The 17,169-nt window shown below is 34.1% G+C and overlaps 2 protein-coding genes across 4 annotated transcripts; both read right to left on the reverse strand.

Annotated features, from left to right (window-relative positions):
* Positions 1-139: 139 nt before the first annotated feature.
* On the reverse strand, positions 140-6,501 carry LOC108194311 (BTB/POZ domain-containing protein NPY2). Of its 3 annotated transcripts, none has more exons than XM_064093797.1 (4): positions 6,255-6,501; positions 3,567-3,636; positions 1,294-2,466; positions 140-940 (listed from the first exon to the last, which is right to left on the reverse strand). In XM_064093797.1, exons 3-4 carry the CDS (start codon positions 2,326-2,328, stop codon positions 377-379), a joined length of 1,599 nt encoding a protein of 532 aa, XP_063949867.1. In that variant the 5' UTR covers positions 2,329-2,466; positions 3,567-3,636; positions 6,255-6,501; the 3' UTR covers positions 140-376. The 3 variants fall into 3 exon arrangements, with proteins under 3 accessions (XP_063949867.1, XP_017216754.1, XP_063949868.1); XM_017361265.2 differs by lacking the exon at positions 6,255-6,501 and adding an exon at positions 4,896-6,225; XM_064093798.1 differs by lacking the exons at positions 3,567-3,636; positions 6,255-6,501 and adding an exon at positions 3,245-3,512.
* Positions 6,502-12,676: 6,175 nt separating this feature from the next.
* LOC108205529 (zinc finger protein ZAT10) lies at positions 12,677-13,762 on the reverse strand. The gene has a single exon (XM_017375524.2). The coding sequence runs from the start codon at positions 13,639-13,641 to the stop codon at positions 12,868-12,870; it is 774 nt and encodes a 257-aa protein (XP_017231013.1). The 5' UTR covers positions 13,642-13,762; the 3' UTR covers positions 12,677-12,867.
* Between the last annotated feature and the right edge of the window lie 3,407 nt (positions 13,763-17,169).

Here is a 17,169-nt window from a genome sequence, read left to right on the forward strand (position 1 = left end):
GTATTTTATGCTTTCTACATTTTGATCATACAAATTAGTATATTCAAACTTTAGTCATGCATAGAATCATATCCCAAAAATAGTTCAGAATCAGTAAAAATAAAAGTAAAAGGAACAATATTCATCCCTCTACATTTGAAATCATATTTCTAATAACAATTTATGCCACAATCTAAATAATAATAATTAATATATACAAAATTAATTTGTAACTCACATTTTCTAGCATCTTTCAAGGTCCATACTATTATTATTCTTCTGATAATCATATATTTCATACTGGTGAACCACCATTTTTAACATGTAAAAAAATGTCATTTGATAGAAGAAAATCCTCCTAGAAGACCTAAAACAAACAACATCAACCAATGCTGTTTCAAGAAACTGAATGCCTTACTTTTCTTGAAGGAGTGGATTTCCCTTCTTCAGGGATTGCTGAGCCAAGGCTTCCTGATGAGTCCGAGCCACTGTTCTCTGTTTGCCTACTTTTGCTCGACAAGAGTTTCGAAAACACTCTTTTTGACATGAACATCCTTTTCATCTTACTGATAGCTGCCTTATCTCCATATTGCTTACTGTCCCTGCTGTTGCTTCTTTCTATTCCATTTCCTAATCTCAAGGCCGCGATCTCCCCTTTCAAGGCCAAAAGTTCTTCAGCTGTAGCGACGGCATCCCAGTCTTCTTCTGTGTTAGTGGTTGCTGATCTTGAGCTGCCATGAGGTCCATTGTTAAGGTTTTTCATGGCTTTAGGCAGGTCAGGAGTGCTGCATCCTGAGGATGCAGCAGCCCGAGCTTGCTCAAAGAACAGCACTTGCACAACTACACGAAGAGGGAGCCTTTCATTCTGCACCGCGTGTGTGCAAGCATCAGCAGAGAGCTTCTTGCAGTTCATTAGCTTGCATATTTTCTTTCTCTCGCTTTTGCTGATCCCGGGGTGCTCCTACACAAGTAAATTAAACTATCAAAGACATGAAATAAAGATTATCCCAGAGTAATTACAATCATGCATTCTCATCTTGTTCTTGCACCGAAAAAGCACAGATTAATTACTTAACATGTTAGAAAGCTCAGAATTTATACACTCAACGCCTACATATATACTTTGAAGATATTTGGCGGATAATTAATAAGCAATTAATTTATCCAGGTCTTTTTATATGCCATATCATATATTATGGGCTCATGATATGCAACAAGCACAGGAGAGAAGTTGCATAACATTATTTTGCCAAGTGACAGGGTACCATAACTTTTAACATCAACAACAGAGTTAAAATCTTGAAGGGCACTTGCCTTTAGATACATGTCAATGGCCCGATATAGACCATCATGAGAGGGACGTGGATAAGAAGACACCACTTCTGCAAGATCAATAAAAGCCGGCAATGGTAAATTGCGATCCTTTGCTATCTCAGTCAGGTACCCGTCAATCAGCTTTGCCACCATAAGCTTTGAGGCTTCTGACAAAATGCCTGGTCTTTTCATCTCCTGAATCTTATAATCCTGAGCTGCATCAGCTCCAAAATTCTGTTCTTGTATCTTAAACTCGTCTAGTATCTTGTGCATCACGTTGACATCATATAGAAGCGTTTCCTCACTCCGGTTCTTTATTAGGAGATCGCTAACAGAAGCCTCCTCCAGTTGCTGACTGATTCTTATAATTAGTTCATCCTTTGTCAGATCAGCTGAGTCAACCCAAATAGCTGCTTTTAACAGCTTGAACAAGAAACTACATGAGACAGTGCTTCTCTCAGAAGGTAACAACTGTACAATCATCTCCACTATTGTACGGGTCTTTGAGAGATCTCCACTTTGGATGCCCTTACTGAAGCCTGGTAGCCTTCTATAAGCATAAGCTTTTAAAGCTTCTCCAATTACTTCGTGAGAAACTAATCCCTTATTTGTTATATGGACTATTACTCGTTTGTATAAATCCATTCCAAGCTCACACAAGTCCTCAACCCACCAATCGTTGGGAACCAATTTGGTTCGAACTCCATTCCAATTAGTATCATTTGCACTTTCTTCAGACAGCTTTTTACGGTTGTAGGAATAAGACCAATCAACTGCTGAAACATCAACAGAAGCCTTCAAAGCTATAGAATCAATGCAATGAGTGTCTAACTTCAATTCTTCGGACAAAGGTGACAATGATTTTGTATTCTGAAGAACTATAATAGAATCTTTCCAGCTTTTAAGAATGCTGGAGTTTAGGAATACTTCAATCTTGTACACCAGGTTTCCTTTCTCTTTATTCTCATGCATCTCCAGGTACTCAGCTGCACAACGTGCTGCAACGACGTTATGAGCATTAAGTGTGACAGTCATTCCATAGCAAAATTTTGCACATATTTCAAAGGCAGCCGGCCCTCCTGGAATGTCGTGTATGTCAATTTCATTGCCATTCCCTACATCTGTAGTAGCAACCAACTTCTGCAAACGAGCACTTTTGGACAAAAGAGGAAACTGCAATAATGTTATAGTTGATTAGCAAATAGAAGATTAACATCATCAGCACAAGTATACGAATCAGCAAGAATGCAGGTCAACCCGAATGCAAGCAAGATTACAACTTCGCCTCTACACACCAAGGACCTTGTTTAAACCCGGGTTTAACTTTCACTCTATTTAATTAATCTCCAATCAAAGCTAGCATTAATAAACTTGAACGGGATGCTAATGTTGTTTCTGATACCTTGACTAGTGCTTTATTTTACCTAACTAATTTACATTTACATATATAAATGAGAAAAGTGCATTTTGTGTACCTACAGGCTACATATTAAGCTCTATCACACTTGCAATACTCTATTTCAAAAACCCAGGGTTACAATATTGATCTTCAAGATTCCCCTTAGTTCTTGTACCTCCGTCAATTGTTGCCAACGGCGTTGAGTTAAAATGCATGTAAACGATAACAATATTGAAAGTACAGTATTGCAAGTGTTGTAAAGTCTAAAGTGCAGACACACAAAGTGCACTATAAACCCTGTCTATTTGTATTTTAACCCCATGTCATTAGCAACACTTGACATAAGTACACAAATTAAAAAAAAAATCTTGAAGAGCAGTATTGCAAGTGTAAATTTTTGAAGTACAGTATTACAAGTGATGTAAAACCCAAAGTACAGGTACACAAAGTGCACTCTTCTCTATATAAATTTAATACTTCCAGGAAAGTGATGCAGACGAGTATCCTACTATGCTTAGCACTTATTACTTGAAACAATATATGTTAAATTACCGCTTGTTTATGCTAAACATCATATGATAAAAATCATCAACAAGATTTCTTGAATCTTCAGAACTTCAACAGACAAAGGTTATTTCATGGCACTGTAACTCTCCTTTTGCACCGAGACACCAGTAACTCGAAAAACCAAATTAGATCATCGAAGATGCAAGAATCATCATAATTTTGCTCAAAAGAAACAGTTAAGAGTAGATAGATGATCAAGTTGAATGATTTTTGCTATATAGGTAACATAGAAGAAAAGTCAAAACTTCTGAAAAGAATCATATAGTTACTTTATAAAAGATAATTACGAGGATGCTGAAAGTTTTACTTTGTGTAGATAGAACTTAACATCCCCAACGCTAACGACGATGTCAGATGCCAGCTCAGTTGCTACATACCTGCACATGAGAATCTTTTCAGTAACTTCTATACAAAGTTACTCAAGGAACAAAATTATGGTCTGTATAACTAATGACTCTGTTACTACAGCGTACTTAACGTTAATTTGAAGCCCTGATATTAAATGTAGAACTACAACGAACTATGTGAAATATGCTTTCAATGTTTTGAAATCAACAACTGAGATTTTGTAGGAGACCTTTTCCGTATCAGACACTACAGATACACAACATTAATCCTACTAACAGTATTCCTGAAGCGGACACCAACGTTCAATAGACACAAATAGTGATACACTTGAGCTGAATAGATTCTGCTTCTACAATCGTTTACTCTGTAGGTACTTGTGTATATAAACACTGAAAATCTGGCCCGAAGTGACAATTAACTCTATCTTACGCAAGGAAGACTTCCTACTGAAGCGACGGAGCTACATGGTACTGCACTAGAGGGTCTTTCCAAATCACTGGTAAAGGATAGGACCTTAGTCAGTAGAACAGGTGCTATTTTAAAAGTGGCGCATCCATTGGAATTGCAAGGATATAGAAATGTAGGAATGTAAACACAAGGCAATTCAAATTTTTCCTTGGAGCCCAAAAAATTTGTGACACATTAGATTTTTATATAATTTTAAATATTTATTTAAAACCTAAACTGTAGTAACAGTTTTTTACCATTGAAGCTATCTTACAGGCCACTTGCAAAAATGGAGGGCAAAAAACCAGTTCTGCAATATAGAGAAACAAATCAAACTTTTCTGCAAGGTAATGGACCAGATTGAACATATTACATATGGTCTAATCACCCAAGACATGTCCTTGTGCTCGGTGACCAATTGGTTCTATACTAAACGACGACATAACCTGGAAATAAATGGTGGCTGAGAAAATTTATTAGAACTTAGTATCTATGTTGCACAAGTTATTACCAAAGATTGTGAAGTTATTAATAATTAAAAGATCTAAACTTCCTACATCGAGCTGCTGAGTTACACAAGCATACAACTTCAGATGCAAGGTACAGACAGACAGTCTTATATTAATTCACTGTATAATGCTTGCGCACCCCAGACAATCATTCAAAAATCAAAATGACATATTTAGATTACACTAACCTAATTGAGCCAATGGAACATATGAAAACATATCAAACATTTGATTTGGTTTTGAAGTAAAGACAAGAAGACGGAAGACATCGAACATATAATTCGGTTTTAAAGTAAAGAAGAGCACGCATTAAAGTTTACAGAACATTATACCTGGCATTGTTCCCATCAGTTTGAAAGGAATCAGGTTTGGATCCAAGTTTCATGAACTTCATTTTCGGAACTACAAAAGATCTGCTTCTGACAAATTACAACTAAAGACCAAATCTCCACAAACTTTTGATCTATCAATGAACCACTAACCACCAAACACTACCCAGTAATAAGAAAATTTACTGATGACTAGAGTCCTGGAAATGGAAAATATAAACGCCACGCATTCAAGGACTTAAACTATGGTCTATAGCCAGTTTTATAGAGTTGAGAGGAAGAAAATAAGATCTCAAAGAAGGGACAGTATGTACGCTACCATTATGACCAAATCTTGGCAGCAACCGAGGCAGGAGGAATTCGACAGAGAGAGAAGGAAAAAGAGAAGTGAGGGTTAGAGCAATTCTTTTTAAGTAGCTGACTTGAATGGGAAGAGAGCAATGGACGATGTTTCCTTGTTCAACGGCAAAACCCACGGACTCCGGATGCATCCGGTCTGCCAGGGAGACATAATAAACAGACTCTTGACACTAAACTATTCTGAAAACCAAAGACACTCACAAGCACAAATCTGACTCCAGTCTACTCCCTCCCTCCATTTCTTTATCATTCTTTCTCTCTCCCTCCTCCCCCTTTTCCTTGTTTCTTGATTTCCTTTATACATTCATCATAAACCCCGCAAATCAGTTTAAAGCTTCAAAGTCATTTTAATGACACACATCTACTTAATTAGCTATAAGGACTTAAAAACCTGCAACAGAAAACAGCATCTCGGTACCAGTTGAAGAAACCCCCAAAACGGCAGACAGAAAGCATCTATCTCGATTTTTTAATTCAAGATTTTCGCATAGTTAAAGGAATAATCAGGAAGAGCCCAAGTGAAGTCACAAGTATTTTTTTAAGATTGGCAATCAAACATCACGCTACTAACAAAATCTGAGGAAGCCAAAAGAATCATTTCAGAGATATCACATGGATCAAACTATAAATTAGTAACCATGTTCATCATATATCGTCCATCCAACGAAAATCGAAATCCCATATCAGAAAATGATCAACTTGCAATCTGCAGACAAAACCCAAAAGCCACTCTCCCTGTAAACCCCACCAAAACCCAAGACTTGCTACTTTTTCATCATGAGCTTTAGTAATTAAAAGCACAAGAACTCTACTATAACTACTGAACCAGTATCAAACATGTTGTGCACATACAAAAATAGGAGCAGATCATTCAAGATTTGAAGAGCACATAGTATAAGCACATGCAAATATATTATATATGTGCATGAAAATGTACGGATATATACAAGCATATAAAATTGACTAAACCAACGATGACCCTCTTGGTGAGATGGTACTTACCTTTGTGTTAAAAATCAGCTGGATCACTCACTCTCTCATGCGAATTTCCCCTGTGTACACCTCTCACGAGTCTGTTCATAAAATGCTTGGAACAAATGTCACAAAAATATTAGAATATTAATTCGCTCAAACGCTTCCTTGCACCCAATATTGAAGTACAACATGTTCAGGGGGTGTCAACCAGAGTCTCACGTCGAGATAAAGAAAATTTGCATATAAGCAGCGAAACAACTCTACCATCTTTGAAACGAGTTTGAAAACAAATTTGAGCCGACTGTGATTTTTTGGAAGAGCCCGAAAATAAATCCTTACGGACTTATCATGAAACAGAACGGATAATATATACTAATAGAACAGATAATATTATACTAATGTGAAATTAACGAGTATTGCGCATTCGAACACCGGAAAAAATTGAAATGATACCAGGTGCAAAGAATGATCAAAATTTTGAAAACGTTACATCTCGTTAAAAAAGAGACACTTTTTGTTATCACCTCAGTATACGATTTTAGTACTAACAAACCAAATATTATTGTTAGGTTGGAATTTTTCTTGTTTTCAATATAGTCGACTTTTTTATATGATATAATAAATTTAATTTAACTGATGATTAAATAATTATTTTAAATTAGACAAGAGCACCAAATTAAACGCATATATGAAGTTCCAACTCACCTGATCTCATTTTGTCTCAGCTTTCAGTCCGTGAACCAACTACTGTATATATTGTGACACTTTACCAGTCACATGATCACCGGTTCACCACTAGATTTTAGTTTATTGTTTGCTCCCAGCAACAAAACTAAGAACTTGTGTATAACAGGCCGCTGAGAAGTGCTTAATATTATTAAAAGTTATTTATTAGTAAAAGTAATATTTAACTTATATATTTGGATATTTTTTTATAGTTACAATTTATTTGATATGAAAAATATTAATATAATAATAGAATGTTATATATATTATCTTTTCAAATAATTATGTATAATTTTTATAAAATCAAATTTATGAATAATTATTGAAACGAATTATTAAAAAAATGATCAAAAAATTATGATTTTTAATTTCTAACTTATACATCAGACGTTGGCTTATAATCATTTTACTCAAACATAACAGTAAATTATAAATAACCTAATTTTGACTTTCAGACACAGGACACAATATGTTTGAGTTTGACAGATTTTTGAGCCCTTGACAACAGCCTGTTCTAAACGACCCTCAGCACTGGACCTGGTCCCCTGGATACGGGTACGTAAGGGTTAAAATTCTAATTCGTTAATATTTTTTTTAGTTAATATTTATTGATTTTTCATGAATTAATTGCATGATTACTTGCTACATTTATTCATGTATGTCAAAATAAAATACCGTGTGCGTATAAATAATTGAGAAATTTGTGGAAAGTGTTAAACATGAATCTTATTTATTATTAATTAATTAATAATTAATTATGATAATCTTGTATTTAACCAAACATTTAGAACACAGGCCACACAGAACGTGTTTATCGGGCCACTCATGGACCAGATTTTAGCCAAAATAAGGATCCTAACATGGGCCCAGACAGGACCAGAGTTTTGGAAATCGGGGTTCTTTCGTATTGCTTTGGTCCAGCTCCCCAATTCAACAGATAAACAATACTAATGCACTTGATCCAACTAATTTCCAAGTCTGCTACTTCTAAATTACAATGCGTTTCTATTTAACAACAAAAAAAACAAGAAGAAAGCCAATTACTCTTTCAAAAAAAAAAAAAAAAAAGCCAATTACAATGTGTTTCTTCTCTACAGTCAAGTTATCTATACTTTATAATATTACTGTTCACAATTCATCTAAACGGGAGATTATGTTTCCAGACATTGCAAAAATCATCTTACCCTTTTTTCCATTACATATTATTGACTAATAAATCTCCAACTCCAATTTAGTACAAATTCTGAACTTTTTTTCCTCACTTGAAGATTTATTGTCAGGTATTCGACTTTAGATCTTATTCTCATGTAAGTGACAATTTACTTACGCTTTGTTTAGTAAGGTTAGAGTGAATGGAATGGAATTTAAAATATAACTAAATTAAATGTTTAATAATTTTATTTAGTTTATCATTCTATCCAAATTTTATCATACAAAATTTATATCGACTCATTATTTCCAAATCCTTACTTTTACTCTAATTTTTCTTTGTTTCTCGAATCTCCAACTAGCCGATTAATTCTTTATAACGTACTCCATTTATTTTTTTGACAAATAGACGATTCTCTATTATTTCTTTTGATTTTACTCATTCCATTATATTCGTCCCAGCCAAACCCAAAACTAAAATCTTTTTTTTTTTGAAACTAAAACTAAAATCTTAAAATATTAGAAAGAGAATTTATCAAATTGTGTTATTTTCTAACATTTATAAATTTCAGATGGCCAAATTTGTGGTTAGACATGCCATGTTTGTAGTAATTGGATTACTAAAAGTCCAACTTAATTATCTAAAAAGATTGTAGCTAACAATCGGTCATGCAGACACATGTCCTCACGTAATGCTGAAGAAGTTTCAGTTAAATCGATAATACAACACTGAATACATGCAATTTGGTGGGAAGTAGTCATCCCACTTTCCAACTAGAAGTTTGTTTGATTCAAAACCCAACTAGTCCACCACCCCCTTATACTATAGTCTTAGAATCAACTTGATATTTGGCGACAAACTACATGCACTGTGTTTAGACTTTAGACTTGGTGTTAACCACATTAATACACGCATAGTGTCTTCTCCATTGAGTTTATGGGGCAGCTTTTGGCCTGCTCAAGTTATAAATTGACTCGTTGCTACTTGACCTTACTTGGGATGACTGGGTCACTTTGACCACTGCGGTACTCTCCGACCCTTTGATCAAACTAAACGCTCCTTGGGTCCGCTTTCAAAAGTGTAAAGAAATGATCGACACAGACATGTAACATCTTACATCTAATGCATGTATATATATTTGTCTTAATCGAACAAATTCACTTAAATTGTAAAAATAATTTAAATATCGTGATAAGAGATAAATAAAGATATTTAGAGCAACTCCAAGGCATTAGACCTCTTAGGTAAAAGTGTTTATGTGGCACCTACATGGCATCTATGTGGCACATTTTAGACAATAGGTAAAAATTCTACACTCCAACCATGACCCCTTAGCAAAAAAATATAGATAACTAAAATTGGGGTTGCTACATTTGTAAAACATCTAAAGCTATTATGTATAATTTTAGATAATACAATTATACATAATACCATTGGAGTGAAACTAGAAACTCTTAGTTATAATTTTAGATGATTATTTATATATCATATTATAGCTAACAAATATAAATAAAATCCTTGGAGATGCTCTTATAACTTATAATGTGAACTGCCGACTGCATATAGAAGTAATCTTCCATTTGTTACAACCGCCATGCACATACTTTTCTTAAAGGAGAATTCAAGTGTTCCGCGTAAGAAAGCGAGTAAGAGAAAATGATATCAACGACCTCCATAACTTTATACTGTTAAATAACAATATTAGTTGTTATATTATTTTCTTTGTTACAAGTTTACGACTGCTTACAAGTTGGGTAAGTAAGTTAGTTTCTTGGAAAAGAATATCTACTTTACTTTTCTTCTAAGTATTATATTACACTCTAGTCTTACTCCTCCGGCCAATTTAATATCGTGCATGTGTTCGAAATTTACATATAATATAATAATTGTCCCATTAATTTATTTATATAAAGTTACAAGATTTACATTTGTATATATATATAAAAGCTCTAAAATATATTGAGAAGTCGGAGTTTTATTTTAATTGAAACGGAGGTATAGTGTATAATATAATATGTACTCTAGTTATTAGAGCAGAGTACCAATGGCAACTACTACCAGGTAGCAAGTAGAAGAAAACAGTTTTGTGAAGACAGTTATTTGCTTGATCCATAAGATAATTTGTATACTTTTATAATATATAATACTAACAACCAACAACTGTCCAAATGCATTAAGAAAGCATCTCAGCTGAGCTGGGTAGCTAGCTTTGTCATTCTTTTCTGGCAAGTGGTTCTTATCTAAATATCATTTTTATTAATTATGTATTTAAATTCCAATCTTATTTTTCTACTGGTTTATAATAGTGAAACAACGCCGTAATGTTACGACGCAAACGATTAAAAAGAAATTTCGCAATCTGATTAGATAAAAAAAAAAATATCAAGAATAATCGATGAACTTGAAAGCAGTACCAAAAATTTACTTATTTATGGAGTTCCAGATTTCAAATTACAATGACGGTATTGTTCTAAAAATTTGTCATTAATCTTGCGATTAATCATCAATTAATATCTGTTTCATAACTCGTCAAACTAGTTAAAAATCTGATTATATAATTTATCATTCAAATAAGTTTTAACTAATTTAATTAATTCTTATTTCCAAATAAGTTCACTGTCCCGGAGTAATATCTAAGTTGTAGAGACGTGGGTATTAATTATCAGCCTTCTGGATAGCCGCCTTGGGTGGTGGTTTGTTTTGCAAGTGTTCCATCTCATTACTTATCCTAATTACGTCACAGTAGAAAAAAGTAGGGTAATAATACTGTATTTGTTTATATTAACAAAACTTGCTTACATTCCTATCTTGTTTTTGGTAAAGATCAGAGGCCAGATCCGCGTCATTAACAAAACTTAACTGCGGTAATAGATAAGAGATGTAGCTATTGAGAGTAGAGAGTCGGTGAAGTTACCACTGTTGTTAAGAAGCCACTGGAAAAATAGAATGAAAAAAGATCATGTGTTTCAGAAACCTACAACAGCACAAGTGGTAACCACGATCATGTCTGGGCATGTAACATGTTCACTTAACTTGGATTTTAATTTTGCAGTTGCACATTAATGACTATAAACATATGCTACCACTCATTTGCCACTACTTCACTTGTGTCAATTTTAAATCACCACCATCTATCATTTTTTTTTTTTTTTTTTTTTTTTTTTTTTTTTTGATAATGAGAATAAATCTCAACGAATATGACTCGGCAATTCACCATGATAATTCTTTCATTCAAGAAAGCTTATTATCTAACCGTCGGACATGCAAGATGACCGGGGAAATTTAGACAATAAAACTTTAATGTCCGAAAAGAAAACCGGTCTTCTTCCAAGAATCCTGAAAATAGAACAAGGAAAACAAGAAAAATATAAGTCAATATATAAAACAGATTATATCAAATATTTCCACAATCATGATAACTCATAATTGAGACAATTAAACTCTCAATTAAGGCACAATTAATAAAATATTAACGTCCTTAATTAAGACACAATTAACACCCTTAATTAAGGCTCAATTAACGCCATCAATTAGGAGGCACAATTTACGCCCTCAATGGCACAATTAAGGCCCTCATTAAGAGGCACAATAAAACGTTCTCAATTAAGGCACAATTAACGCCTTCCTTTTTGAAATCGGATCCCGTACTGATCCCGGAGCCTCTGTCGCCGCCATCCTCGGCCACCATCGCTATGCTATCTCTCTCGTACATGACCGCTTCGATCAAAATTGAGAAAAGAGTATACCAAGAATAAGCATGAGCAGATTCATGACTGCGTCGAGAGCTGGAGGAGTGATTTTATTCGGGAGTCCAAAACAAATTTAACATAACTAAATCCAAGAAACTAAACAAACACATCAAAATTGCCAAGAACAAGCATTCCATACCCAAACAAGGTGCAGTTTAAAATACATACATAGCCAAAAATCAAGAACTATCATGAACTAACACACAATCTATTACCTAAGATTATCAAAACCGCAAAAACAAAATGCAAAATCAAAGGGTGTCCAAGATCTGACACAAAAACAAGTCTTGACACTGAAGTGAACCAAAATCAATGAGATTAATCTCTCTAAAAAGAAGAAGAGATCGTAAATAATAATAAAAAATAATTTACATTTGTAGTGCAATAGGAGCAGATAAAAAGAAGAACGGACTCACCGGACAGGCTTCAGACTATAATATGATGGCTGATCAGATACCCTGCTAGAAAAATTAGTGGTACTTGATTTGCTGAGCAGGTCTTCTGTGTATCGCCACTTCTACCAAGCAGCCACCACCATCTATCATTTCATTTGCTTATGTTCCATATTTTATTCATTCACACCGTACGTCTGTTTCGGGCATATGCAATAATCGCTCGAATTTTCTCACATAATTTAAGATTACGTCAAAGGTTGTTTTTGTATATTATTTTTTATATTTTTTTCTAAATGAGAATATAAATATTAATTTTTTATTCTGAATTCTTACAAACATTTTCAAATTATGTTTTAACGGTGGGAATTCGGAATCGAAGATTGAAGTCTAAACTCTTTCGCACTAAAAACATTAAAAGAACTTCAAATATGGAGGAAAAAAAATCATAAATGAATATTGAATAAATAAATGAGCTAATCATTTAACAAGAATAAATCCAAAACCAATCAACCAATTCTTTGTACATACACCCATTTAACGAATCTTCAAATGAAAATGCAAAATAAAAAAGCTTTATATGTTACATCTATAACAGTAAAATTCGTATATTTTTCTAAAATTCAATGAGCTAATCCAAATCCATCCATTGTGGCGGGCCTCGAAAACCGCGCTTTCTTTCCCGGGTGTGGACTTTCCACTTCCTGTTCGCCGGAGTTCAAATTCTTCCGTCCAAAGTCAACGTTGACCGCCAATGGGACCGCCACTTCCGGCGAAGCCGGCAAGTTAAGGTCAAAGTCCAAGTCCTTGTGGTGGCTCGACCCGTTCCCTGACGATGACGTCACGGCACTTGCGGCGGCGCTTCCGATATTCCCGTCGTAGTGGCGGCGCTTGTGTCCTCCGAGCGCCTGGCCGGTGGGAAAAGACTTGTGACAGATGGTGCACTCGTGGGCCCTGCCGCTCGGGTTAAGCACCGACGTGGCGGTGGTGCCGGAGTTCGTGGTGGCCGAGACTTCCTCTCCGGCGCCGTTGGCAAGCTTGCGGTGACTCGCCTTATGGCCACCGAGCGCCTGATAAGACGAAAAAGACTTTTCACATACAGAGCACTTGTAATGATCCGTCGAAGACGCTTCGACACGGTGGCTCATAACGGCGGCGGAGGCGGTGGTCGTGTCGGTGGTGCCGCGAGCAAGCATAATAAGACAGAGAGCAAGATACTCTTCTTCGGTCGGCGGAGTCTCGGTCGTCTCGGAACGGGGTCGTTTCGTGCGCTTCTTCTTCATCCACGGCTCATGCATGGTAGGAGTAGGGTTGGTTTGTTTTAGGGTTAGGGTTTTGTAATGAAACGATGGGGGTGGTGTGGGTATAGTTGGCGAACTAAGAGCTTCGATTGTCATGATCTTGTGGTTTGAGTTTGGGAGAGATTGAGTTTGAGAGAGAGAGAGGAGAGATGTAGTGTGTGTTTGGGGGGAGAGAGAGGAGTGAGGAGAAAGGTAATGATAGGAATGAGTGAGAGTGAAGAAGAGGTAAGAATATATATAAGAGTGTGGATAAGTGTGGGAGAGTGGGAGAGGTGGAAGGGGCGAGAGAAGTTGCGTGAGGCAAGGCGGTGGTAGTGTTGTACATGTATTCGTCATTATTCTTCTTTACCAAGTATGTATATATTATAATCGTCTAAAATTGAGAGTGTCTATAATATCAGAATTTATTGGAGGTAATTAATTAGAAATTTATTGAAAGGATTATAATTTAAAATTTAGTGTAATTGATACATAGATAAAATATTTTATAAAAAATGATTAATGACTAATTGAGAGATTTTTTAATAAGCTGAAATTTAAAATACATTATCATATAATTTTATTACATTAATTTTGTGATATGTTCAATTATTCATCATTCCATTATTTAATGCTATTGATTATATTTTCGTTTTCATTCCAACTAATTCTGTATATATTACATGTTTTAATACTGTAATCACCAACAACATGATTATGCTATCCTTATATATCAAATTAAATATTAAATATAAATTTATTTAAAAATAATATAAAATGTGATAATCATTAAGTTATTTGATTTAACTGAATGAAATTCTTCCATTATAAATATATTAGTGAAATAAAAGTATTAGCAAAGTGATGAATACATAAATAGTTACCATAAGAGGAATAATAAGAAATAGTAATAATATGAAAATGATTAGATAACAGAAATAGAAAGGTATAAATGTCCAAATAAAAAATAGGAAAGGTAGGAGGCGAGTACACGTTAGTATGAAGGAGTGAAGTTGGGTGTAAAGAAGGAGTGGTGGTGGGGTGGTGGGTCACATATACATACAATATACATACACACACAACTAATTTCAGCTGTTGCCTGGTGGCTTTCCTCTCTTTCTGGTTCAATGTTATGACTTCTTCTCAGTCAAATTACCATTTTATACACTCAACACTCCCATTTTGCCCTTTTACGTTTTCTATTAACTTAATTACACAACTAATCAGGCTTATAATAAATCTAGTATTTCACACACGTTTTAGCCTCCTTTTCTACAGCTATTAATACCATCAACTTGTGAAATAAATTGACCTTTATATTATAGATACTCCTACTTACTTTCATATCAACCTTATCTATAAGAATACCTTCGTTGTTTGCGTACGACAAAAAGGTGCATATATGCCGTCATCCATAGATTCGTAGCAGTAACTATAGTAACTGTAATCCATAATTTGGCCCCATCTAAGATACCAAGTAAGTTTTCGAAATAAATTATAATTTGTTTGACAATTTATTGTCAAACAAATGATATTTTTTATTAGTTTCTTTTTTGGCTGCCAAATCCAATTATTTACTTTTCAAAACTTACCAAAAATAGTCAATGAGTCCCACCACTTCTCCACTTTTCTTTCTTTTTCACACTATTTTTACTCCACTATCTTCTTTTTATACATTAAAAATCAATGGGTCCCACCACTTCACCCACTTTTCTTTTTCTTTTTCTTTTTCACTACTTTATACTCCCTCCGTTTCAATTTACATGTCCACTTTATAAAAATCACATAGTTTAAGAAAAGTGGATGTTCACAAATTATTTGCATTAAATGATCAAAATATGTGGAGTGAGATTGATCTAGGAAATATAAATAAGAGATATGTGGAGTAGAATTGACTTTGGAAACATCATTTTACATTGAGAGTTGAAATGGACAAGTATTTTGAAACAAAAATTTTTCTTAAAAGTGGACAAGTAAATTGAAACGGAGGGAGTACATATTTCTTAACCTCCGTGCCCAACTCATTTGATAAGAAATGGGAGGGACAGAGGGAGTAGTTCTTTATTAAATTATATTTTTGGATAAAAATTGAGTTTAGATTTTGTTTGAAACCCTGTTTGAAACCCAGTACGTTTAAATACTAGTATAAAATTGAGCTTAAAATATTGATCTAAATCACGTCATTTAAAATTTTAAAATTTGGAATAAATTATTTGCAAACACAATTTTATTATAATCTCATAATTATGACAAATTTATATTTCTTTTAAATTTATACTAATAATAACATATCAAAATTTGCTTAAAAAGATACGCCCGTGTATATAGAATATGCTGTATAATATATATACGTTAAAAAAATTTAGCTTAAAGAGCTCTAAAATGGCGGCTGTTCACATTAGTTGACGTGAACGTTATACACTCAATTCATCGTTACTATTCGTAAACGAAGAGCAAACTAATTACCGCGTTAATACCTAATCTGCAAGTAATCTGTATTAAGTGGAATATGTCATCGTGGCGCTATAATTATGCATTCTAGTTATTTGCATGTATGTTAATCTGTCTCCTTACAAGTTCACCAGCATAGACTCCAACTAAAATGAATTTACAAACGTCAAAAATAAACTAAAATATGTCATTACTGACGCGGGTTGAATCATTGACTTGTAAATCAAACACTTTTTACATTTACTTTTCATTTCAAAGAGCGGACACAAGACTTTGACCAAGTCGGGTCCAATGGTTGCGATTTTAGTAGTAATGTCCTAGAAAAGTCGTACGTACAACAAATACATGTAATTTAGTCCTATGTGGAGGCAAGGGTACATACAAATTACTAGTAGTTGTAGTTAAACAAATGATCAATTTAACATGGGCTTTGAATAGGTGATTAGTGGCCAGAATATTTGGTAATGTGTGAGTGTGAGCAGAGGAAGCATCCATATGTGGGCATCTTATTTGACTGGAGATGAAACACTAGTCGAAATGAATATGCTCCATATTGGTGTGAGGTTAATTTGGCTATATTCTTACCTTTTTCAACTTTTATCACGCTCTTTATAATTCCCACGTGTGCGGTAATCCTGGACACTACTTTGTTTCTTGAAGGACTAGACGACTAGTTTATACGGAATTTTTTATCTTAATATTCGATTTTTAGTGTGCCAGTGGTGGCTAAAGCGAACAACCGTGTTTTGTTTTTTGTTTTTTTAAAAAAAAAAAACTAGATAGCTAATTGATATAAATACTTTTTGTGTTAAATATTAATATCGCATTCCTACTAAATTCATATTCGTAAGAAAAACACACACATATATATCCTATATATATATGCTGAAAATAAGTTCTAAAATTTATTTCAATCAACAATCTAACACGTGTTGAATTTATAAGTAAGACAGGCTCTAAAGGTGTGTTCACCGGATAAGATGAAATGAGAGAAGAATAAAATGAAAAATTATATAGAAGTTATACGAAAAAAGAAGAAAGTATGTAACAATAGTAACAAAATATGGATGAGTTTAAACTTTTTTGATAAAAATTGTAATTTTTTTTTTTTTTTGAAAAAAAAGGAGATAATTCAATAAATAATGGCCATACGGCATCTACAAGAATGATCGAGTCGAACAAACATAGAAAAAA

Source organism: Daucus carota, chromosome 1 (genome assembly GCF_001625215.2).
Source record: "Daucus carota subsp. sativus chromosome 1, DH1 v3.0, whole genome shotgun sequence".
NCBI classification, from domain to species: domain Eukaryota; kingdom Viridiplantae; phylum Streptophyta; class Magnoliopsida; order Apiales; family Apiaceae; genus Daucus; species Daucus carota.

Bases quoted from the DNA above. Each gene is read 5' to 3' on its own strand.
- LOC108194311 (XM_017361265.2), bottom strand. From the start codon at position 4,957: ATGAAGTTCATGAAACTTGGATCCAAACCTGATTCCTTTCAAACTGAT. The intron at 3,637-4,895 runs GTATAATGTTCT...TCTCATGTGCAG, and splicing joins ACTGATGGGAACAATGCCAG to GTATGTAGCAACTGAGCTGG. The intron at 941-1,293 runs GCAAGTGCCCTT...TTACTTGTGTAG, and splicing joins CCATTGACATGTATCTAAAG to GAGCACCCCGGGATCAGCAA.
- LOC108205529 (XM_017375524.2), bottom strand. From the start codon at position 13,641: ATGACAATCGAAGCTCTTAGTTCGCCAACTATACCCACACCACCCCCA.